Genomic DNA, 25,874 nt, shown 5'->3' on the forward strand with positions numbered 1-25,874 from the left:
AGTAATAATGCTGTAAAAGTTAGACTTGTCTAGGAAGTTTAACTGACAATTTACTGGAATGCTGACTCTCCAATTTTAAATAAAGTAAAAAAGCAAACAATGGCAAATGAATTGTTGTACTATATTCTTGTATATACCGAGTAACTATATGTGTGTCTCTGTGTATGTATGTGCGTGTGTGTGTGTGTGTGTGTGTGTGTGTGTGTGTGTGTGTGTGTGTGTGTGTGTGTGTGTGTGTGTGTGTGTGTGTCTGTGTCTGTGTGTGTGTCTGTGTCTGTGTGTGTGTGTGTGTATGGGTCTACTATAAATGATCGAAATTCCAAAAAGCTGATTCCCATATGGCCGAGACTATATGATCGAGTTTTAATTTTGAACATCGTTAAAAAAAAAAAAAACGTAACTACACCCCCTGCACCCCCAGACCCCCTGCAATTTAAATATGCCTACTCCGAGATCACACTACAGTGCGGAAGATGGAAATCTTCCCATTCCGCACTATACGGAGATGCCTATTCTGCATGTTCGAAAATCCAAAAGTCGATTATATAGTCTCGGCCATATGGGAGTCGGCTTTTTGGAATTTCGATCATGTGTAGGGGACCCATATATATATATATATATATATATATATATATATATATATATATATATATATGTATATATATATATAGAGAGAGAGAGAGATAGCATTTCCATCGTGTACAGAGTGATTTGACATGTTTAAAAACAAAAATGATTTTCCCACACAGACATACCAGTAAAATCCAAAGTTAAACAGGAATTTCACTTCACCTCTTTTGTTAAAAGTACTCTTCTGAAATTCATCCACTTCTTCAGTCAAACTACCAGCTTCAAATGTAGATGTGTACACTAAATGGCAATATGACATCAGAAACACACCCTAGGCAAGACAAAAGCACCATGGATAATCCAAATAAGTTTTTAAAATTTATTTTTAATGAAACTAGCATGTTTGTGGACCCAATTCCAAAAGATATGTTCTTAGTGTAAATGACTGCTAACACTGAAAGCAGGCTGAGAGCAGGTCTTTTGGAATCTGGCTCATGTAGTAAGCATGTTTGTAGTTAGGCCTTATAATGAAGTAAGTCACTACACTGAGAGCAAGTCTTTTGTAATCTGGCCCAAAGCTGTTGCACACTGCACTACACACCTGCACCTATAACACAGTACAGAAAAGATGAAATAGAATCTCTCAGTGTGATTCTAATGCAGCACTTTTAACTTGATCTTTAAGCTGTGCTAATAAAACTAACATTTGATAGACATGCATACTGTTACACCAGGAGTAATGTAGCTCTGTAAATCAATCTGTACATTTTCCAGGCAGTGAGAAGCATTATATCTGTATATGAGAACACTGAAAACTGGTGTAAAGTGTTAGAGAGTGTTACATGAATGCTGCATCAGATTACAGTGCACCACTAGATGTGACCTGCATCAAATGTCCATACTCTGGTTGCTGACATACATCTCACTATTTTATCATTAAAATTAAAACCTGCTTATAATGTATAACACTGCACAATTCTGTCAATGTCTGTGTTTCTAGAAAAGAGCTATAGAATTTCAAACTACTAATGTGCATGCATTATAGGAGAGGGGGGTTTGGTCCTCAAAAATTAGGTCCCCCTTTCCTGCTGTTTATCATTTAAATGATTAGTCTTATCTAGGGGAAAATACTTCTATTAGTAAAATATTTTTACGTTCTCTCTTTCATTGTTCTAGTAATTCCCAAAAATAAATTAAGGCTACTCAAGTGACACTATTAGTGACCTGCAAACTGTGTGCCTTTTGTTTCTCCAGTTCTTGTCTGTATTGCATGTACAGTGACTCCAGGTCTCCTTCCGCTTCATCCCTTTCTCTTTGCAGGGCTTCCTTCTGCAGCAATAGAATGTGGTAATCTTTCTTCATCTTCATCATTTCCCTGGATTCCAGTGATGACGTATCAGATGACACCTGTGGAAACAAAATTCAGGAGCTTGTGGGAACCCTTTTATGGAAGAATGCCAAGAACATTGATAAGCAAAAGATTGTGCGATGGAAAATGACCAGTGTAGGAAGGTTTTATTTATTTATTTACCATGAAGGTCCTACTGGGCACAGGTGCCCTTTTTCTTCGGAGGCCCAGGGAGGAAAGCTCCAAGGTATCATATTTAATGCAATCAGTATTTACAACAGCAACTTTTATAATGCAGTTTCAGTGAAAACATAGCATAATAATCAGAATAATAACATTTATATTGATATTCAATAAATTAAATTTACAAGCCTTGTATTGAGACTTTACAGAGAGAACAGTGGCATATAAGGCAGGTAGGAGTAATTTAAGAAACACAACAGAGTGAGGTATTAGAGATATAAGCAAGTCTGATTGTTAATAGAGAAGTAGGGATGGAATAGTAATTTGGTTGCGCTAATTAGAAGCAGGTACAATAGTTTAAGAAGTAGAATAAAGGTGGCCAGTGTATCTGATTGGTTTGAAATGTGTTTTAAGTACTGGGTAGAACAAATAAACATGGGCTTCCTGAATTAGTGGAGGGTAAAAATGTGATTTACTTTGGCAGATGAAACGTACTGCTGATACTCTGCCAGGTATAAATGATGCAATTTATACTGCAAGCCACTTGCAGTTAAGAGCAGCTAGACTCTAATGATAAACTATTAAACTGTTATAATAGATGAAATGTTAAATATTTTCCTTGTTATTTCAAGTATGGTGACATCTTTGCATTTTGATGGTTTTGTGTTGCTGCCTTTTGATGTACTCAGTGGGTTAATGTTGACTCATTTTATTTATTTAACATTTGTTGACCAGGAAAGTCTGACTAGGACAGAGCCTATTTTCAGCAGAGGCCCAAAGAAAAATGTTCCAGATGCATATTTTTGGAATGTGGGAGGAAACCTGAGTACTTGGAGAAAACCCACATGAACACAGGGAGGACATGCAGATTACACACAGAGGGCAACCCAGCCGATAATCAAACCAGAGAACCTCTTGCTGTGAGGCAACAACTGCACCACTGCAATATGTTAATCGAGAATGATGTGACTTTGTATTATGGAATGTTATTGTTGTTTTGTATGCTTTAAATATGTGGGGATGAAGAGTTTAACTTCAAATTCTGATGACATCCTCATGACGAAAATGCTAGATCTGAAGTGAGGTTATAATAAAATATTTTGTGTGACAACAGTGCTGTGTTTTCCACTCTTCCATTTTAGATTATGGATTCTTGGGATACAGACATGCCCCTCCAATAAAATCATTATTTTCCTTCTTGGCTCAGAAAGACTGGCAGGCAATGAATCCTCCCATTCACTGTTCTGAAACCATGTTTCACTACCTAAACAGATGATGTGCTCATTGACATGAACATGGTTACATGGGCGTAAGACTTGTGCATACTGTACTCCCCTTGAATTTTTTGTTAGCTAGAAAAATAAGCAAATACTTGTACCATGGCTGCTAGTTTGCAGATGATGCATATGGTACCCACTACCTCCCTGGGCTTGTTGGCAGGGGCCGCGTCATCACTAATCGGGTGCACATGGTACATAATGATGGATGAATACTGGATTAGCGGGAAAGAAGCAGAGGTATGCTGCTGACGTTATATAGGTAGCTGGGACATTCAATCGTGCAAAAAATAACAGATTATTTGTAGCATGAAATGAATATTTATGCCTGCTTTTTGCAAAGTACTCTTCTTAGGTTGGCAATCTCTTTGATTTACCTTTTCAAGTTCCAGCTGCATCAGAAGTATTTGTTCCTGGATACGGTAATGATGATCTGCTTCTAACTGTTTTCTCCGGGACAGTGCTGCATGGTATTCCTTCTCTATATCAGCCTGTGATGAGGTGGTACTAAAACCCTAGAGGAGCAGAGCAAACAATGAGGGATTATTTTTAAAATTGAGACAGAACTAAATATAATTTGATTATGACACTTTCTCAACTGTATTAGTGACGAAATCTGTAAACCAAAACAAATCTTTGTGGAGCTCTCAGCTTTATTAAAACATGAAAAGAATTATACTGAACCAGTTAAAATCTTTATTACACACAAAAATAAAGTCAGTCAAGCGCTTTCGTCCTAACATATCAGGACTTCATCAGAACTATTAAAACCGTAATTAACGTACTTTAAATGCCTCTTTTGGAATCAGCCCAACCAATCAAGGGAACAGGAAGCACAAAAAGCATTAATAATGTATAAACTTGGTCAAAGAATCCCCTTTTTTAAAACAATCCTGTGGGATAATTATAAAAACAAAGATCTGGTTTTCAGAATGGGTTTCAGGGAACAATAATTCTTCCCTCAGAAGTTTTGGGCAGGTTTAAATAATCTACTACATCCTGGAAAAACTTCAACCCCAATCCCTGCTGCTACTATTGATAAACCCCCTGAAGATGTTTCTGACAGTTTTAACCGATTCTTTACTGAGACAATTCAAGCCTTAGCTAACCAACTACCTCCTAGCTCCCCGCTCCTGAAAGTACTACCCCTAGAAATTTACTCGCGTTCAGCTTCCAACCAGTCGCCACTTCACTTATCCGTACCTTGATCAAAAAATTAAAACCCACTACACTTTCTGCTGATCAACTCCCTGCAGAGTACCTACAAAAATCAGCTGATGCTATTGCTTACTCCGTCTCAATACTAATCAATCGAACCATAGTAGAAGCCAAAATTCCCACCATCTGGAAAATATCCTATGTAATCCCACTTCACAAAGGAGGCAGCTCTACTGAATTCTCCAATTATAGGCCAATAGCTATACTCTCTCCATTTGCAAAGATTATGGAAAAATGTATTCATAGACAACTCATGCATCACCTAATCCAGAATCACCTTATGGCAGACACTCAGCATGGCTTCTGTCCTCATCACAGCACTACTTCAGCCCTCCTAGCCTTTACCAATACCATAAACCATAATCACAACAATAATTATATATCCTCAGCTCTCTTCTTGGATCTTTCCAAGGCATTCAAAATGGTTGATCACCAACTTTTAATCCACACCCTGCAAACATTCTGTCTAGATACTAGAGCCCTTCAGTGGTTTCAGTCCTACCTGAATGGTCGACAGCAGGCTGTCCTCTGGCAGAACAAACTCTCTAATCTTCTACTTGACACCCTTGGAGTACCACAAGGCTCTGTACTAGGGCCCTTGCTGTTCTCCATCTTCATTAACGACCTTTATACTGTCATCCCAAAAGTCAGCTGTATCCAATATGCTGATGACTCTACTCTGATTTGCTCGGCGACATCTCCAGTAGAGTTATGGTCAGCTACCCAGACCACATTTAATACAGTAGAAAACTGGCTTTCTGAATGTTGTCTGATCCTAAATCCCAAAAAAACTAAAATGCTGTTATTTTCAACAACACGTAGGTCTACCACTTTCACCTTTACCATAAATTCAAATGATGGCACAATAATCTCCCCTGACCCCTCTACAAAACTATTAGGTGTCATCATAGATAATAATCTAAAATTCGACCTACATGTTAACCAAACTATCAAAACCATCAATAAAAAACTAGGGTCACTTTACAGAATAAATGCCTTCCTATCCCCTCCAGCTAAACTTGCCATAGCTCGCTCTCACCTTCTTTCAACCCTTCTGTATGCATCCCCTCTACTCTCGAATTTAAACAAGACTGTCCTTAAACTCTCAATTTGCTACAACCACATTGCCAGGTTTGCCACTGGGCTGCCTTTTAGGACACATCATTGCATCAATCTAAATCAGCTTGGTTGGCTTGAACTACCCAGCCTAATCCAGTATAACCAACTGATTATGGCCTATAAAATCCTCTATAATCCGGACAATACTCCTGCACTTAAAAATATTATCACCCCCTATAACAATCCTAGACCGCTTTGATCCTCTAACAAACTACTAATTCAGACTAGCAAAATTAATAACACAGCCAGTGATTCTCTCTTTGCAAACTCTGTACGTAGACCCTGGAACTCTCTTCCTGCTGATATTACCTTACTTTCCACCTTAGGTCAATTTAAAACTAGACTCAAACAACATTTGGCACTTAACTGCTATGTCAATGTATCAAGCCTGGCTAACTCTCTCTAGAATGTGTAAAAATCTGTTAACCAGTTTACTGTGTAATTTAATTTAATCCTGATTTACGCTTGGGATTAACTCTAACCTGTGGAACTTGTTTAACTTGCTTACTTATGTAATCACTGTAAGTAGTCTGTTTGTAATATGTAATGCTGGTATTATGTAATGCTGTATCTGCTTACCCTTGGAACTTTTCAACCCGGGCCTCCGCTGAAAATGGACATGCATCCAGTGGGACTATCCCAGTCAACAAATGTAAAATAAAAATAAAATAAAAATAATCATTAATGCCAGGGGCCACTGTAGCATTTGTCCTAAGCTTCCAGTAGAATTCAACCCTTCCCATTTTGTTTTCCCAAAAGCCCCCTCTAGTATCCCAGTCCACAATTTGTAAAAATCCCAAAGTCAAATTTCTTACAGGATGGTTTATTTTTAAGGTATCTGTAGAGGTCATTGTTTAAATTATCTTGCCTAATGGCACATAGATGTTGATAAATATGTTTCCTAAATGTCCTTTCCGTTTTACCCACATAAAAATATTGGCATTCTTGACAAATTGCTATGTAAACTAACCCCATAGAACCACAATTATCAGAGGCTAGTCTTACCTGAATGGGTGGCTGTCCCACTATTACACTCTGTTCTTGTAAAATATATGCACAATACCTACAAGCACCACACCTCACTGTTCCTTTAATCTTCAAACTTTGGGGGGGGGGGGTTAATAGGATGCTCCAGTAAACATTTTAAGTTAAAATCAGTTTTGTAAACAAACATAGGGTTACTGCCCAGGGTGTCCATTAGTTCCCTATTACTCTTAAATAAAACCCAGTTCTTATTTAGGATGTCCCTCATACTTCCACTAATTTCAACATAGGTCAATACCATAGAATTTGTGTAGGAATTTGTGTTGTCAGTAATCCCACTGTTGGGGCCCCCAGTAGAGGCCTATATCTTGTCCCCCATCCTTCTATCACTTGGTTACAAATGTTTAGTACTAACTGGGAAAGATCCTCTGTTCATAAAAAAACTGTATTAAAGTTCCCATTTCAATTTTACAAGTTTCCAATTCCGAACACATCCTGGCAACTCTTATCATTTGGCCTTTAACTATATTTGTCTTTGTAAATATTGGATTACAGCTACTAAAATCTAAATAGTCATTCAAAAAAGTGGGTTTCCTAAGTCTTTTTGAACAGAAACAACCCTTATTCAAATCCTTAATCAATGTTGCGTCCAAATAATCAACTCTCACTTCAGAGTGTACAGAAGTAAATTGGAAGTAACTACAAATCCCATTAATAAACTGTAAGAACTGTTCTTGCTTACCTGGATTTTTCCACAAAATAAAAATGTCATCCAAAAACCTTAAATAGCAAAACCAGTAATTACTATAAAAACTCCCAGAATGTCTCTCCTGTCCCAGGCGTACATAACCAAGTTGGCAAAAAATGGTGCACAACTTGCAACCATTGCAACACCCCAGGTTTGTCTAAAATACTCTCCCTCGAAGATAAAAAAATTATTTTTCAAAATAATCTCCATCAGCTCCATAGTGAAGTTGATCAAGGAGCCCTTTAAGGTCGCCCCTCCCATCAATGCTTCATAAAATAAACTCAAACCTTCTTTATGTTGAATGGAAGTGAACAAATCCATCATGTCTATAGTGGAGAAACAACAAGTGTCAGTGTAAAATTCACTTTTAATCCTAGAAAGAAAATCCCAGGAGTCTCTTAAAATATGGTCAATCATTAATATAAAATTCCTTACTAATCTATCTACAAATATACCCAAAGAATAAGTAGTTAGTACTATTGTGCGAGACTACTATAAGCCGGTAAAGGGTATTTGATTATGTTTTTATGGATCTTCAGTATCCCAAAAATAATTGGGATAATAGGATAGTCATTGGCCAAAAAATTAAACATTTCCTCATTAATAATTACCTGAAAAAGTAAATCCTCCAACTTTAACTGAATTTTCTTGTGTGCTATGTTAATGTCATTTTTGAACACCACTTCGTATTCACTTTGATCCTGTAACACTGATCTTCTCAACTATGACCATCCCTCCCCCTTTATCAGGTTTTATCAATCTTAAATTTGAGTTAGCCCTGAATTCATTCAACAACTTAGCCTCTTCTTTAGACAGGTTGTAAAATCTTTTCTTATGATTACTGTAAAACTCGAACATTTCCTGAGTACAAACTTTCTCAAATGTTACTAAGGTAGGGTGTAGTTGGGGGCTAAAACAACTTTTTCTCTTGAAGGTCTTACCACCCTCACCTAAAACATTACCTCCATCCTTAAACATTAGCTACAAATTGAGTTTACGAGTAAATAGTTTTAATTCAGTAAGTGTTTGGGCCACATCCCCCTTATTGGCTGGCACAAATGTTATTCTCTTTCTCAATAAAGAGAAAAAGTTCTTGTCAACTTCCAAGTTATTATAGTTAAAAACATTAAAACCCTGATAATTCAGTAATTTACCCTCAAAAGATATTATTATATCTCTCTTCTCACGATTGACTCTGTAGTTTATTTGTTGTAATTTTCCTTTCTACACTGGTAACCCTGCTCCTTGGATTTCTGCCCCTTCTGACCCGAGGGGAATCCTAAAAAATTACCATTTGGTTTATTTTTATTTTTATTCTGAATCCTTTCAGATCTTCTCAAGGGGGTATGTTTGTTCATAATCTTCATCTTCCTCCTCATTATACCCAGGGTCCCTATAGCTCTCAAATCGGTCACCATTAACACTTAGACCTCTTTCCCTCTCACTTGTGGTAGAAACTTCATTCTCTCTTAGGCAGGATTCGGGAAGGAGTAAGCCACCTTATCCTTGTATGCATTTTGGTCCCTGAGCAATTTTTTGTGCTGTTTAAAATTTAATTCCACTTGTTGTTCAACCCTTTCAATCACAATATCATATTTAGCTGAAAATATAATAAATTGCCCATCACTAGTCATAGTTTCATTCAGTCTTTCAAGTTCAGTCATTAGTTCATTTATCTTCCTAGTGTTTATTTTAATAATAAGCTTCATCAATTCAATCCCATAACAGTCAAACATGTCCAACAATTCGTAACACTCAGGTTGCCCTTTCACTAATCCATTCGGAAATTTATACAGTCTAAGTCCCCTCGAGACATGCTTACTCTTAATGCTTTCATGCAAATAAGCATTGTCACACTGAAGGTTATGTACCTTCATTAACTTGGGCTCAAATTCATTCAACGTGTTCAGCATGTCCCTGTTGTCCTGAATCTGGCCATCTGAGCTGAAAGTATAATCCTTGTTTAACCAGTCACACAACTTATTAACCCATTCTTGTTGCGAATTTCCCACAGGTATTTGTCCACAAGGTACGGAATCTTGCATTAAACCCACCAACACTGAAGCATTGCTCCTGGAAATCCATTTTCATTAAGTAATTCATGGCCAATCATCATCTTTCTCACTTGGGCAGGCACAAAGAAATTTGGCACTTGTAGTCCCTCCACTGTATGCTGGAGTTGAGAAACCCACTGTGTCAAAATCATCACAAATTGAGTCAGGTTTCCTTCCCTCTTCATTAACACATCATTGCCCAATGTTTCTGGAGCAGCATTACCTTCTGGGGGTAAAGAACATGCTTCTTACACACACTGGTTGCCATTTCTTAGTGATGAAATCTGGTTACAGAAATTAATTCTTACCAATACCAAAACCAAAATCCAGTAGCACCACCAAAAAAGAATTGGATGCTCTTAAAGAACTACAAACTAGAGAGGACTTAACCATCAGACCAGCCGACAAAGGAGGATCTGTGGTGGTGATGAGTACGGATGACTACAGGGAAGTATGTTGGATATGCTCCGTGATCGAGCAACATACTCAAAAATTACAAAGAAAGAAGTTGATGCAATGAATAGGAGGATAGAAGATGTATTCTATGAGATGCTTATGAATAGGAGTATAACCAAGGAACTATACAAATTTTTCATAGTAGAACACCCTGTTATACCCATTATCAATGGACTGCCTAAAATCCATAAAAATAGCTCCAAACCACCCATGCATCCCATAGTGGCAGGCCGAGGATGGTCAACAGAACCTCTCTCGGTCTTCTTGGAAAATGAGCTGAAAAAGCTATTGAGTGATTATAAGAACATAGTAAAAGATACTGCACAGTTTTAGAGTATTTGTTTGAAGCCACCACCAACATGAATGACTTCTCCAATTTATTATTAATCACCATGGATGTTCATAGTTTGTTTACATCGATTCCTAACTTGTATGGTGTGGAAGCCATAAAAGATTTGTATAGAGAAAGGCAACTAGACTCTTATGTTGTCTGCAGTCTATTGGAACTGGTGCTAGAGAACAATTTATTTGTTTATGGAGATAGTTACTATTGGCAGAGGTTGGGGGGGTAGCTATGGGTACCCCCTGTGCGAATAGCTATGCCAATCTCATGTTAGCCCATTGGGAGGAGCTATGGACACTGAATGCTAACTATCAATGGAAAGAGAATGTGGTCCTCTACAATAGATTTGTGGATGACATTATGATTCTACAGGCTGGAAGTGAGGAAGATGTCCTAAATTTTTGTGGATTTTTTAACAGAGACTACCTCGTTTCTAAGATTCGATGTTAAGATGTCCAGAACAGAGATTGAATTTCTGGATGTCAAGATCTTATTGGATCCCATTGAAGGGATAAATACTATGCTGTATCGGAAACCTATGTGGAGGAATCATATGGCGCATTTTTCCAGTATGCACCCGAGACATATTTTCCATAATGTGATTGATAATCAAGTCACTCATGTCTCTATGTTTTGCACTCAAGATGACACTTTTCTCAATGAAAGTAATAAGCTGTTACAAGATTTTAAGGATTGTGGTTATAGGCCAGCTAGAGAAGGAATAACAATAGATCATGCGAGCGATTTGAGAATGAATAAGGGTAGACCCTATTATTTTCAGCAGAACATCAATGGATTGACCAGTGGAGTGATGAAAGATGATAGTATACGTCTTAAAGCAGGGCAAGGGACCATGAGGGTCTGCCTTACTTATAGTAGTGATAACTCTACAATTTGTGAAATAATTAAAAAATACTGGCCTGTGTTAACATCAGATAATAGATTGAGAGAAATAGTAGGGACTACTCCCCAGTTTAGTTTTAAGAACAAGAAAAATCTAAAGAGGTTGCATTGCAATACTAAAAAATGGACCACAAATAAGCTGCAAAGCTAAGAGGAATGAATATACACATTCTGGTACGTGGAAATGTGGCAGTTGTAAAGCCTGTACTGTCATTAATACCAGTAATGTTTTTACACATCCAGTTACAGGAAGTAAATATCAGTTTTCTGGAAATGCCAAATGCAATAGCAAAAATGTGGTTTATGTTGCTACCTGCACCCTTTGCGCATGTTTCTATGTGGGAAAAACGAATAGGATGCTAAAAGAAAGAATCTTTTAAGCACCAATCTGATATACACATTAAGGTTGTCACAAAAGCGTTGTAAGCTCATATTCATAGGTTCATAGATTAGTACTAAGCTAACTGCCCTTGCGAGCAATTTTAAGCTTAGCCAGTTATTCCTTGTGAGACTCAAACCCTGCACCTTGTGTTTGTAAGGCAAACACCTTAACCATTAGACCACCCTCCCAACCCTCTCAATGCCACTCATACATTCAGATTTATGGTTCTTGCAATGGTCCGCCCAACTATAAGAGAAGGGAACTTAACAAATTGGACAGAAATGGAAGAATCTAAATGGATAATGGACCTAACAGCTGACTGTTTCCCAGGGCTCAATGGTATTGTTCCACTTAAACCGTTCCTGAAGGAATGAAGACTGACCTTTCGCCATTGAGAAGACTTTTTAATATTATCCATTTTTGTTACATTCGTCCATTTTCTACTTTTTATATATCTCTTATAGAACAAGGGTTTTAATATTGTGTTTATGCATGCTTTCATTCCCCTAGAGATGTGAGCATGATGTTTTGTCCCTTTAAGTCTAGAGCTGTAGTATATCCTGCCATCAATGGGTGAGTTTTGAGCTTGTTTGGTATATATTGTGAATCTTGAGTGTTCACCAGACCTATATGCAATGTGATTATTTAATTGTTTGTTATATATCAGGCTCTGACAGTTGCTTCTTTAATATCATGGTTTTGAGCCTGCTATGCTAACACTGTGAGCTTTGAGTTTCTGATAGATCTATAAGCTGCATAATGGCTATGATAGCAGTGTTTTAATTAACATAGGGTTTTGTATCTTATGCTGTTTATTTTTAACAAATTGTAGTTGCTTTTTCGTTTTTAAGTTTGATTCTGTCATCTGAATACACGTATTTTGCTATGTGTTGTTATAAGTGCATCATGCAAATGGGGAGTTAAGTGCTGCTAGGTGTTATTGCTTCAGTTTTAATTGCTTAATTGCCTTCTAACTAGATTAGTTAGTTGGTTCTTAAAAAGCTGTGTCTGGGAATTGTTTTCAGGATCTGAGGAAGGCACATGCCGAAACCGCTTATCCTGTTTTTTGTTTTTGTTTTTGTTTTATTAAAGTTCCAGTTTTATGTCTATGGGGATACGCTCCTTGTTCTTTCTCTTCTTAATTCTTACCAAAGCTTCTCATCATGTATTTGCATATCATTTAACATGTTACCACATGAATATTTGCTGATTTTTTTTTTTTTTTTTTTTTTTTTAATAGAACTACTGCTGGATTTACCAGTGGTATTCCTTGAGGTCTTCCTAATGGGTCAAAACATTTTATAATATTTTTAAAATATAATAGTAAGAGATCGGCTCTGGATAACCAAATATCTTCATGTTATTAGCAAAACATTCCTGCCATGCATAACAAAATTATTTGTATAAGATGCTAATATTCCTCAAGGCAGTCTACAAAAAATGTAGACCTTATGTAGGCATAATCTCCTCACTTCTAATGCCAGTAAATGTAGCGTCATGAAACCTAGTGACAGAAGAGATTAAACTTTGACTATTGTGTATCTACTAAAATTAAAAGTCTACCAGCAGGAAAAAAAATGCAAGCTAATTTATACAGTGAATTCTGGGATTATGGAGTAAGTTTCCCCTTGTAGTAATAACAAGTCTTTCGTTAACTTGTACGAGTTAGTAATTTATTCATTTACTTCAAAAGTTATCTTGATTCCTGTCACAGATTAGAAATTAGGTTAAAAAGCCAAGTTTCTTGAAGGTTAGTAGATAGCAAGCTTAATACTCAAAGCTATGAACTTATGTTAAGGCTTGTACACTCCAATAAGGGGAAATATTTGACATTTCTGAAATGCAACATATGTTTTCAAAAATCTAAACAGATATAAGTTATTAAATGAAACTTTGTTCCTACATGCAACAAAAGTACACTTTTGAACCATGTCATACTTTAAAGATGTTTGGATTTTATAATGCAAGTGTTGAGAATTTACATTTGCAAATACAGAGTGTATTATTTATCAGTATATGTGCGGTTCATTGGACAGTTTTTATATTTTGAAAAAAAAAATTCTATCACATTTTTTTTCTTTGAACATAAATACAAAGTTTTAATGTTCACTGTAGTGGTGCAAACCTTTCTTCAATATTGATGACTCATCTTATAAGCGTAATAAGCAACCCTTGATCTTCAGATTTTTAAAAGGCACTATGTTTACACGTTTTGTGATTATAACTAACAGTAGATGACAAGAACTGAAGGCCTTTTATAAATGAAGGTGCCATAAGCACTGTAACATTTCCATATTTCCATGCAGTGATAGAATTGCAGATTTCTCTTTGAAAGGAAAACTTACACAATGATTTGTCCATAGGGGACATAGATTAATTTAAGTTCCCTTTGGCACCTATGTCTCTAATGCAAACAGGTAACCTGTAAATGGTTCATCTCCCAGGCCCATGCTTACACTTATCAAGGGTGTCAGAACTTGTCAGAGATTTGGGATGCATGGCTAGGCTTAAAAAGGCCCTTGTGGTTGTTAGCCTAGTAAACACCTATGAACCTATTATACATTAAAAAACATTTAGCAAAAGCATTTTTCAAGTAGGGAGCCCTCTCCCACTGAGATGAAGGGTTGCACCTCCTCATCATGCTACAACTTGTTATATATATCTATATATATATATATATATATATATATATATATATATATATATATATAATGTGTGTGTGTCTGTCTGTGTGTATATATATATATATATATATATATATATATATATATATGTGTGTGTGTATATATATATATATATATATATATATATATATATATATATATATATATATATATGTACCGACTCCAAGACTACACCATCACATGCAAAGGGGAAAATCCTTTTATGCTGGCCATTTATTCTTTCTTCAGTGAGCTGGATGGTTGAACACTAGTGATCGCACAAATGTGTTGATCACTCATGTTTTGCACACAAGCCTGGCGCTCATTTCAACATCCAGATGTTTTTTTGCAAATAGCATTCTACTAGTAGGTTGTAAAGCTGACATTCCTTTAGCTTTGCATATGAGGCTGGTCAGACTTATGGGTCGTAACTGCCCGGCTCTGTGGAAGGTCTCCCCTTATGAAGTAGAATGACTGTAGCTGTTCTCCATTTGCTTGGTATGAAACGTATGGAGGCTCAGACCAAATAGTGTTGTTAAGGGTGCGAATAAGTGATGGTTCATGCTATTTAAGATGCATCCACTGAGGTTGTAAGGATCCATCAGTGCAGTACTTTTAGCTTTTTGTAGCACTTTTATGACTTGGTCTTGTGTGATAGCTGAACGCAAGACAGTTTTAGGTATGTCTTGAGGGACAGACAAAGAGAAAAGGGGTAAAGTTAGAGCTAAATTTATCAACCAGAAGGCCTGCTATATCTTCAGCCTCAGTGTAAGTAACATCATTCACACACAGATATTTCAAACAGCTATCCAAACTCACACATCTCCTTCTACAGTCTCTATCACAAATTAAACTTTGTGGAGTTATACATCAAAACCCAGGCCCCAAGCCTCCAAATCCAGACAATTTCCCTGCCCCCCCAACTAATCCATACACCCCCAAACCTTATCAACCTCTCTGAAATCCTTCCATGTACAAAAAATAACAGCTTCAACCTATTAATTATCAGTTTCAAACTAAGAAGCATAATAAATAAACTACATGAATTCCAAGCTGCTCTTTCTCTCTATTCATCTGATATTGCTATCATAACTGAGACATGGCTTAAACCCCATATAAAAGATGAAGAAATATTACCCAAAGGTTACAACATTATCAGACTTGATAGACAAAAAAAGCATGGGGGGTGGCATTGCTATCATGTTTAATGACTCCCTCGTGATAAAACAACTCCACAGTGCTCCACCAGACCTTCCCAACTCCAAAATAATAACTGCATGCATACAAATCATTTCCAACAAAACTATAACTATAATTGCCATCTACCTGCTCCCTGGAAACAACTTATCCAGCCTAATAAACCTTTTCTGCTGGGCATCTTCCAATTTTAACCAAGAAACAATTGTCCTAGGTGATTTCAACCTAGACTGGCTAACTTGTTCCTCTGATAACCCCTCCAACTTTATCAGCATTATTAACTTCACTCAGTCTATTAACTCTCCCACTCGTATCAAGAAACACTCCAAAAAAAAAAAAAAACAATAACTCTTGGCTAGATACTAATAAATAAACCCAACCTAGGTCACCTAGCAGGCTGCCTTCCATAAACCCTAAGTGATCATTCACAAATCTTTCTTCTCAGGAAACGGATTTACACCCCCAACAATATCATATATAAGCATATCCGTGAAAAAAAAAACCTTCATCACTCCCAATTGTTTTGCACTGAGAGGGTTTGTGGTCTGCACTGTAGTGGCAGACAGGTAGCTTACATCCTTCTAGGTTGGGAACTGCTGATTGGGGGCTCAGTGTCTGTTATTCTAAAAGTGTATTAATTCTGGTTTAAGCACTTGGGCTTTCAGGCCAGTTATTTTACATTAAGAGGGTTTGTGGTCTGCACTCTTGTGGGAGGAGAGGCTGGACTCTGCCCTTCTGAGCTGGAACTTTCTGGTTAAAGGCTTATAGTGCATGCATATCTGAACTGCTTCTTACTGAAGTTGGTGTGCCTTGTTTGCTGTGGCATAGACTGGATTCGGGCCTGCTGGATCTAGCTTTGTTTGTGTAACTTGAGCACTAATCCAGGCATTCTCTAAAGTATTCAATTGTATTTATTACTGCTTGGTAGTAACTTGATTAAAGTGTAGCTATCATTCTAAGTCTTTTGGATTAAGCACTTGGGCTTCAGACCAGTTGTTTTACATTAGGAAGGTTTGTGGCATGCACTGTGGTGGCAGGACAGGTAGCTTTCATCCTTCTAGGTTGGGAACTGCTGATTGAGAGCCCAGTGTCTGTTATTCTTAAAGTGTATTAGTTCTGGTTTAAGCACTTGGGCTTCAGGCCAGTTATTTTACATTTAGAAGGTTCGTGGTCTGCACTCTTGTGGGAGAAGAGGCTGGACTCTGCCCTTCTGAGCTGGGAATTTCTGGTTAAAGGTTTATAGTGCCTGAATATTTGAACTGTATCTTACTGAAATTGGTACACCTTGTTTGCTGTAGCATAGACTAGATCCAGGCCTGCTGAATCTAGCTTTGTTTATATGCTTGTTGTTTGTTTGCTTGTTATTTCCCTGGAATGCTAATTCCACCTAATACGCGGCTTCTCAGCGCTTCTGTGGATCACTAGTGATATCTGCATTGCTTACTATACTTATTTCCTTGTTTCACTTGAAAGAAAGTTACTGTTTGTCGTGTTTGCATTTAAGTTACCTGTAACACATTGCACTTAAGTTACCTGGCTCTTGCTCGCTAAAGCAATTATATAAGTCAGCACTAAAAATTAAAAGCACTACACCCTCACTCCCCACTGGCCCTTGTTTTCAATTATTAAGGAATTCTCAATATTATTCTAGCATGTCCAAAGGTCAGTTGTCAATCTCCTCTCAGGTCCAGCTGGTGAATGTGGGAATCTTGAGGCAATGTTACAACTGCCTCATGTACACAGACAACCCTCTCCTCCTCCCAACAAATTCCAACACATGTGAGAGATGCAACCATATAGGCAAACTGGAGGCTAAGCTCTCTCAACTCAGTATTGGCATAACCAGTCAAGAGGAGAAGGAAACCACACTCACTACAATTCCAGTCTCACATAGACCTACCATGACAGCAAACCAAACACATAATCACACAAAAACATACTCGGAGGCTCTAAATAAAGATCTGCCTAAGCAGCAGAGACCTCCAAAGCAGACACCCAGGCAACCGCTACCCCAAAACAAAACACGTGCAACACATATCTCACAAAGCCAGTGTGCCGAACAGTCACAGCCCTTAAGACTAAACAACACACCTGATACACTTGTAATAGGTGACTCTATCGTCAGGCACACTGACGTCCCACTCACCAGGCTGAACAAGGAGAGGGTCACGGTGAGCAGCCTGTCGGGCGCTAGGATCCGCCACATAACACAAGCACTCAGGTGACTCCAAGGCAAGTACAAATATGACTCAGTCATTGTCCATGCTGGTGTGAATGACCTGAGACGTACCTCCATGGTCTACATGAAAAGAGACATAAAGGAACTCTCTGAGCATGTAGCCCAGGCCGGTATGACCCTGACCTTGAGTAGCATCTTACCCTCACCAAGAATGATGCCACAATATGAAGACAAGATGATCAATTTCAACAATTGGCTTAAGTACTGGTGTCATTCAAAGGGGATCCAATGCCTGTCAGCTTGGGATGATGTGCTCGACAAGCCACGATGTTTCGCTAGGGACGGCTTGCACCTGTCACCCCTGGGCTTTCGGATATTGGCAAAGGCTCTTGCTACCCCCCATAGTGCCTTTTTTAGGCAAGGCTCAAAAGACAAACCCACCTCCATAGGTATCACAAGGGATAAGAAACTAAGAGTAATGCTACTCAATGCCAGAAGTCTAAACCTCAAGATGCATGCACTCGAAACTCTCCTTAGCATGGAGAACATCGATATCTGTGCAGTAACAGAAACCTGGTTCAGGGCTCCTGAGAGCACCCCAGCACTACCAGGTTATACCTCATACCATGCTTTTCGGCCACAAAAGGAGGGGAAGTATCGATATTCACCAAAGATACCCACACCTCCAGGTTGGTGGCAAAGCACGAAGCATCAGAGACTATCCATGTGCAATTAACAGTGGGTAAAACTGCCTTCCAGTTTATAGCCTGCTACAGACCACCCTCCCAAACCCAGGAACCCCACTTGGCCTTTCTGAGAACACTGGAAAATATGAAGGTCTCTCCAAACACCATTATATTGAGCGACTTCAACTACCCAAACATAGACTGGGAGCATTACTCTAGCTCCAACACCCTAGCCCAAACGTTCCTAGAATTTATAAACTTAAATGCTATGGAACAACTTGTTACCACTCCCACAAGAGGGGAAAACATACTGGACCTGATCATCACCAACATGGAGACTCTATGCTCCAGACCAGAAGTGTATCCCTCACTGGTAAGATCAGACCATAAACTAATCTCACTGGATATTCACATCCCGACCCCACCCCCTGCCCAGAAAACCACAGTGAAAAACTTCTCTAAAGCAAATTTCACACTCCTCAAAACCGAGGTGGAATCCTTCAAAGCCCCTGGGCCTGTGGAAAATATGGCCCAGACCACAGAATCCTTTATAAATGCATTCTATGAACACCTTCAGGAATGCATGGATCATGCAATCCCAAATAAAACCAAGACCCAATCCTCCAAAGGCAGACGTCCTGTCTGGTGGACCCCAGCCATAAACAAACTATACAATAGAAGGAGGAAGCTACTAAATGATAGAGCAAAATCCCAAAAAGGGAAGGCATCACTGATCAGTATTAGCAAAAAACTACGGGCACTCATAAAATTGTCTAAGGCCAGCTTCGAGAGAAAAATTGCACAGGACACTAAGGATAATCACAAGGCTTTCTTTAGTTATGTTAAGGACCTGGGTGATAATTCCCAGATATGCTCAGAATTAGTCCAAAATGACAAAAAATACACTGAACCCACAGACATTGCCAACATCCTAGCTGACAGGTTCAGCGCAAACTTCTCCCACCAAAAGGGCAAATATCTATCCCAGCAGAGTGCTGCCCCACTGACATCTCAGATGCTCAGGTAAGAGCCACCCTCTCCAAAGCAAAAAACACAGCATCAGTGGGACCAGATGGTGTCCCGGGCTGCGTCCTACATGAACTCCAAGAAGAGCTAAACCCAAACATAAAACTACTGTTCAATCTCAGCCTTACTACAGGATATGTGCCCAAAGAGTGGCGTACAGCAACAGTGGTCCCTCTCCATAAAGGTGGTGCCTCAACGGATCCTGGAAACTATCGCCCCATAAGCCTGACTAGCTTGGTCTGCAAAGCTATGGAAGGGATCATCATGGACCTCATAAATAAAGATATTGGGGACCTACATACACTGGATCCTACCCAGTTCGGCTTTTTTAAGGGCAGATCCTGCCTCTTAAACCTGGTTGATTTCTTTGAAACAGTCACCAAGGCCATTGACGAGGGGAAGGTGGTCCACACAGCCTACCTGGACCTCGCAAAAGCCTTCGATACAATACCCCACTCGGGCATTATAGATAAGCTCACCAGCTTAAATATAAACCCCTATGTCACTAGATGGATTGCAAACTGGCTCAAGGACAGAACCCACATGGTTAGAATTGCTGCAGCCATGTCAGACTCCAAACCAGTTACAAGTGGTGTCCCACAAGGCTCAGTCCTGGGACCTCTCTTGTTCGGTATATATTTCTCGGAGGTTCAGGCCAACACGGAAGGACTGTGGCTGACTAAGTTCGCAGATGACTGCAAACTGGGCTCCATAATCGACTCTCCAGCCGACACAAGCATCCTCCAAAAGGGCCTCGTAGAAACAGACAACTGGTGCCAGAGCCATGGCCTCAAGCTAAATGCCAAAAAGTGTATAGTCATCCCCTTTGGCAAAAACAAAGTGCCCACAAATTACCACATAGGTGGTAATCCATTAAGTACAGAAGAAGTAATTAGGGACCTGGGGACCCAAGTTGATAGCAAACTCTCATTTGACAACCATGTGGCCAAAGTGGTTAGAAAAACATTTTATATAGCCCACCTAATCATGAAGGGATTCACATCTAGATCAGGGGAGGTCATCGTGCCTCTTTACTCATCCCTCATCAGGCCCATAATTGAGTACAATGCCCCTTTTGGGATGTACCTTACCAGACACCTGCAGCAACTGGAAAGATCCCAAAAGTACCTCACCAAGAGGATCAAAGGGCTCAAACAGATGCCATATGCTGCCCGGTTAAAGAAACTCCAGCTCTACTCAGTGGCATACCGCCTGTTCAGAGGTGATCTGTGCCTGACGTATAAAGCCATGTCCAACCCGGAATTAATGGACATGCTGCACCTCAGAAAATCCAAATCCCATCGAGCTACGCTCGAGAGACTTGAACCTCAGCACTGAAATAAATAGGACATGCTGGAGGGACAGATTCATAACCCAGAGGCTCCCTTCACTCTGGAATAAAATCCCAGTCCAGGTTAGGCAGAGTCCCTCATTGACTCTCTTCAAGAGGAATCTTGATGAGTGGATGGGAGATCGTAGGTTTACCCCGGGTATCACTTCTGTGTCACTGTTAGACAGAGGCACAGTATACTAACCTCGAAAAAGGGCATAGCAAAATAAATTTAAAATGGGTGGTGAAAGCCAAACACATTCTGGCTAGGCTTATAAATGCCCTAGGGCAGATAGCCTAGTATGAACCTGTGAACCTTATTTAATAGACTCCTTCAGTGATGTGACTGGTCACCCTTAAAATCCCTCCAGTTGGATCTCGCAGTTCAATACTTTAACAATACCTTCCTTGACATTCTAAACAACTTAGCTTCCATTAGGAAAATTCACACCAAAACTAAACAACTTCCTTGACTAACTAGGGACACCAAAGTACTATTCAAACAAAGAGATAGGGCCTTGTCAAATTACCTATGTACCAAAAACAAAGCTGACCTCATTGTTTATCAAACACTAAGAAATCAAGCCAAAAAACAAATTAACCTTGACAAAAAATCTTACTTCCTCATATCTCAACAACATGTGAACAACCAAAAAACATTTTGGCAAAGTATTAAACATATCCTAAATCCTAGTAGGTCCACTACCCCATCCCCATCAACCACTAACACTACTGATAGCTTAGCCTCCCAGTTCAGTTTACACTTTATCAAATCTATTACATCCATCATAAGCAGTAATACCCATTCACCCCTAACAGTTCCCAACTCCAGAGAATCTACCCCTAACACATTCACCATCAAGCCCATACAAACTAACTACATTAAAAAGCTCCTAACCAAACTAAAGCCCTCATCTCCTGCTGCTGCTCAGCTCCCAAATGAGTTCCTAAAACTAGCTGCTTCTTCCATCTGTTATCCTGTATCAATACTAATTAACTGCTCTATCTCAGAACAATATGTACCTATCCTCTGTAAAATATCACATATCATCTCCCTACATAAAGGTGGCCCCTCTACAGGCTTCAATAACTACCGACTCATCACTATTCTTTCTCTCTCCCAGCCAAAATCATCACCCCTGGGATCTCCTGCCAAGGACCAAAGCCTCAATTACCTAGGAATGTTATACATAAGGTGCATGCTCCCTGTGTAAGCATAAGGCATAAAAGTGATACACAAATAATCCCAACCTAGAACTTCATTGCCACCAGTGTGAATGCCATTATCGTATGTCAGTCTGAATACCCTTCACTTTGTTGTTTATACCATGCATATGTCTTCAAAGATAAGTACCCCATTGGGGTTCCTTTATTTATTATTATTCTATTTTTCAGTGGGTTAAATGTCATCCAAGAAAGAGAAATGTCAGCGTGTGAGAAAGAGTTCCCATAAGGACCAACACAATAGCTGCCTGCCACACTCAGTGTTCCATCTGCCAGGCCTTTTACCCAAGACTTTAAGTAGCCATCCTTCTTCCCTTTCCATTTATTTTGAGAAGCAGTGTCTCAAACGTGGCTCAAGGTACCATAACAGAATTGCTTGCCCCGAGGTGCATCCACCTCTCAAGAAGGAGGCCAAGAAGTCTAGGCCCAAGCCTGCTGCTGTCCAGCCTCCATGGCCATCTCTCTTCAGGTGAATGAGAACCTGGATGATAGTCTGATGTTACCACTGGCTTCTTCTGCTGTGACCTTCTCAGAGGCTGGCACCGAATCTGCTTCTCACACATCCTCGAAGGCCTTGCAAATGTCTGATGCAGACATTGAGGGGAGCCACAGCTGATTATTTTCAAGGGGCCTAATGGGATTCCTCAAATCCTTGTTAGGAAAGAGTTACCAGATACATTGATTTGAGTCCAGGCAAAAGTTCAAGCCATCCTGTTTTGTTAGAGTGGATGTCAACTTAAAGAAAAGACAGAAGTCTAAACATGTGGTATAAGCTACCAGGGATCCACAAATAGAATGTCAGGACTTCACTCAAGGCTTATTTTTTACCTTGATGGCTTTGAATTCTCCTCAGGGTGTTTCAGTTCCTGTCCTTCCTTGGTCCTCTACCCGAAAAGGGCAAGTGACCCTGAGTCGTCAGACAAGGATTCTGAGTCTTTAGCCTACTCCTTCCAGTTGCATTCTCCTTTAGACTGTGGGTCAAAGAAGGAGGAATCTATCAGTCCTGATTCTCCTTTGGAGACAAAGTCTTGCGTATGATAGAGCATTTCAAAAGGGATTGCTCTGAGGTATCAGACATCCAGAAAAAGTAGGGTCAATATCATATTATTGAATGGGCATTATAGTGAATGCCTCTTCATCGACACGAAAAGAGCAAACCGCGAATTACGCAAACGACCAAATCAGCGATTTTTTTCTTAGGGAAAAAGAAAATCGCTTGGCTATTAGTGTAAATTTGCCCCTCGTGGTGTCCAGCAGAGTTCCTAGAGCAGCAGAGACCAGAAAAGACAAACTTTCCAGATTCTAAGTATTTTTTTCTGCATTTTCGACTTTTTAAGCCTTTCGACGACTATTTCTGCCTGTTTTATTCAGTTATTACCTGTTTTTACTGTTTTTAATAGCTTGAATTGTTTGTTGCACTTCCTTGTTTAAGTTTTGCTTAAAAGTTAAACAGGCTAATACACTCAAGTGTACTAGCTTTTGATAGCAATTAGTCGAAAAACACAGCATTTATTGTATTTTCTGCCTATCTGAAAAAAAAACTTGAAAAAAACAAAAAAATACTCTTGTTTTCCATACTTTCCTAATAGTTTGTTCCAGAGATCAGATTTTGCTGATCCCTGGGCTTGGTCTTGGTTCCTGTGTTTCTCCATTTTCCTTGTTTGGTCAGGGGGAAGTTTCTTTACTCACCAGTGAGAGTGGGGAGTACTGAGCTGCCTGTTTGTCCTCAGAGGAGTGGTTTAAGGCAGTAACTTGTAGTTTATTGGCCATTTTGGGTCATTTCCTGTCTTTTCCAGCCCCCTGCTATAAAGCACGCTTTAGCGCGGAGTTGCTACAGGAGCACACAAGAGCAGCGGCGGTTAATCAAGGTTAAACTATTCGGGCTACCTAAAGTCCACTCTTCAAATTTTCCCTTAAAACAGCCTTCCTTGAACTGTACTGCTGATGAAACCAGCGTATTCTATATCTAAAAAGTTCAGCTCTACTTGATTCTTAAGTAGACTATTCTCTATCTGTAAAGCCTAGCACTTGCTCCTAGAGTATTTTTTTACTTTGATTTAGCACTTTTATTATACATAGTACCCCACCAGCCAAAAACCCCTTCTCGATCACCCACATCCCCTGGAGTCTTTTTAAAGTCTTTGTCTTTTCCTTCTAGCATGTCGAGGGATCAGTTGCTAGTGTCCTCTCCTGCTCAGCTGGTAAATCTGGGAATATTGAGGCAATGTTACAATTGTCTCATGTACACGGACAACCCTCTCCTTCTCCCACAAAACACAAATACATGCGAGAGATGCAACTATATAGCCAAACTGGAGGCTGAGCTCTCTCAACATAGGACTGGCAAGACCAGACAGGAGGAGAAGGTAACCACACACACCACAAACCCAGTCTCACATAGTACTATCAAAACTTCAAATCATACACATAAATACACAAAGACATACTTAGAGGCTCTGATCAAAAATCTACCAAAACAGCAGAGGCCACCAAAGCAGACACCCAAACAACTGCCACCTCAGGACACAACACATGCAACACATAGACCACATAGTCAGTGTGCCAAACAGTCACAGCCCTTAAGGCCAAACACAATGCCAGACACACTCGTCATTGGTGACTCCATAGTCAGACACACTGACGTCCCGCTCACCAGATTGAGTAAGGAAAAGGTCACAGTAAGCTGCCTGTCGGGCGCTAGAATCCACCACATAACGCAAGCACTCAGGTCTCTCAACAGCAGGTACAAGTACGACTCTGTCATTGTCCACGCAGGTGTGAACGACCTGAGACGTACCTCCTTGGACTACATGAAAAGAGACATAGAGGAGCTCTGATTATGTAGCCTAGGCAGGTATGACCCTGACCTTGAGCAGTATCCTACCTTCACCAAGAATGATGCCACAATACAGAGACAAGATGATCAGCTTTAATAATTGGCTTAAACTCTGGTGTCATTCAAAGGGGATCCAATGTCTGTCTGCCTGGGATGACATGCTGGACAAGCCATGCTGCTTCGCAAGGGACGGCTTGCACCTGTCACCCCTGGGCTTCTGGATATTGGCAAAGGCTCTTGCCACCCCCATAGTGCCTTTTTTAGGCAAGGCTCAAATTCTAAACCTACCACCCTAGAACACAAAAAAGGAAAAAAACTAAGGGTAATGCTGCTCACTGCCAGAAGTCTCAACCTCAAGATGCACGCACTCGAGGCCCTTCTCAGTATGGAGAACATTGATGTCTGTGCTGTGACTGAAACCTGGTTCAAGGCTCCCGAGAGCACCCCGGCACTATCAGGTTTTACCTCATATCATGCGTTCCGGCCCCAAAATCCAGACAACACCAAGAAAGGAGGGGGGGTGTCTATATTCATCAAGGACACCCACACCTCAAGGTTGGTGGCAACGCACGATGCATCGGAGACCATCCAGGTGCAATTAACCATAGGCAAGACTGCTCTGCAATTTGTAGCATGTTACAGGCCACCCTCTCAATCTCAGGAACCTCACATAGCTTTCCTGAAAACACTGGAGGGGATAAATGTATCTCCAAACACCATCATACTAGGTGACTTCAACTACCCGAATATAGACTGGGATCACTACTCAAGCCCCAACACTCTAGCCCAAAGTTTCCTAGAGTTCATAAACTCAAATGCCATGGAACAACTAGTCACCATCCCCACAAGAGGAGAAAACATACTAGATCTCATCATCACGAACATGGGGTCACAATGTTCAACACCGAAGTATACCCCTCACTGGTGAGATCAGACCATAAACTAATCTCACTGGAAGTCCACATCCCGCCCCCACCTGAGATAAAAAAGACCACAGTGAAGAACTTCTCAAAAGCCGACTTCACACTTCTAAAGACTGGTGTGGTCTCTTTTAAGGCCCCGAGCCTCATGGAAACCATTACTCAAGCCGCTGAATCACTTACAAATGCCTTCTACCAGCACCTACAGGACTGCATGGATCAGGCAAT

The 25,874-nt window shown here is 39.8% G+C and overlaps 1 protein-coding gene across 1 annotated transcript in view; it reads right to left on the bottom strand.

Annotated features, from left to right (window-relative positions):
• Positions 1 to 935: 935 nt before the first annotated feature.
• LOC122799750 (kinesin-II 85 kDa subunit-like) overlaps positions 936 to 25,874 on the bottom strand; it is an 888,373-nt gene continuing 863,434 nt past the window's right edge. Inside the window, exons 13-14 of the mRNA XM_044069019.1 lie at positions 3,756 to 3,893; positions 936 to 1,977 (exon numbers count right to left, since the gene is read on the bottom strand). Coding sequence (XP_043924954.1) covers positions 1,774 to 1,977; positions 3,756 to 3,893 — 342 coding nt within the window. The 3' untranslated portion in view covers positions 936 to 1,773. The remainder of the gene's footprint in view (positions 1,978 to 3,755; positions 3,894 to 25,874) is intronic.

This window comes from Protopterus annectens, chromosome 4.part0 (assembly GCF_019279795.1).
Source record: "Protopterus annectens isolate FY-2018-M chromosome 4.part0, PAN1.0, whole genome shotgun sequence".
Taxonomy (NCBI): domain Eukaryota; kingdom Metazoa; phylum Chordata; order Ceratodontiformes; family Protopteridae; genus Protopterus; species Protopterus annectens.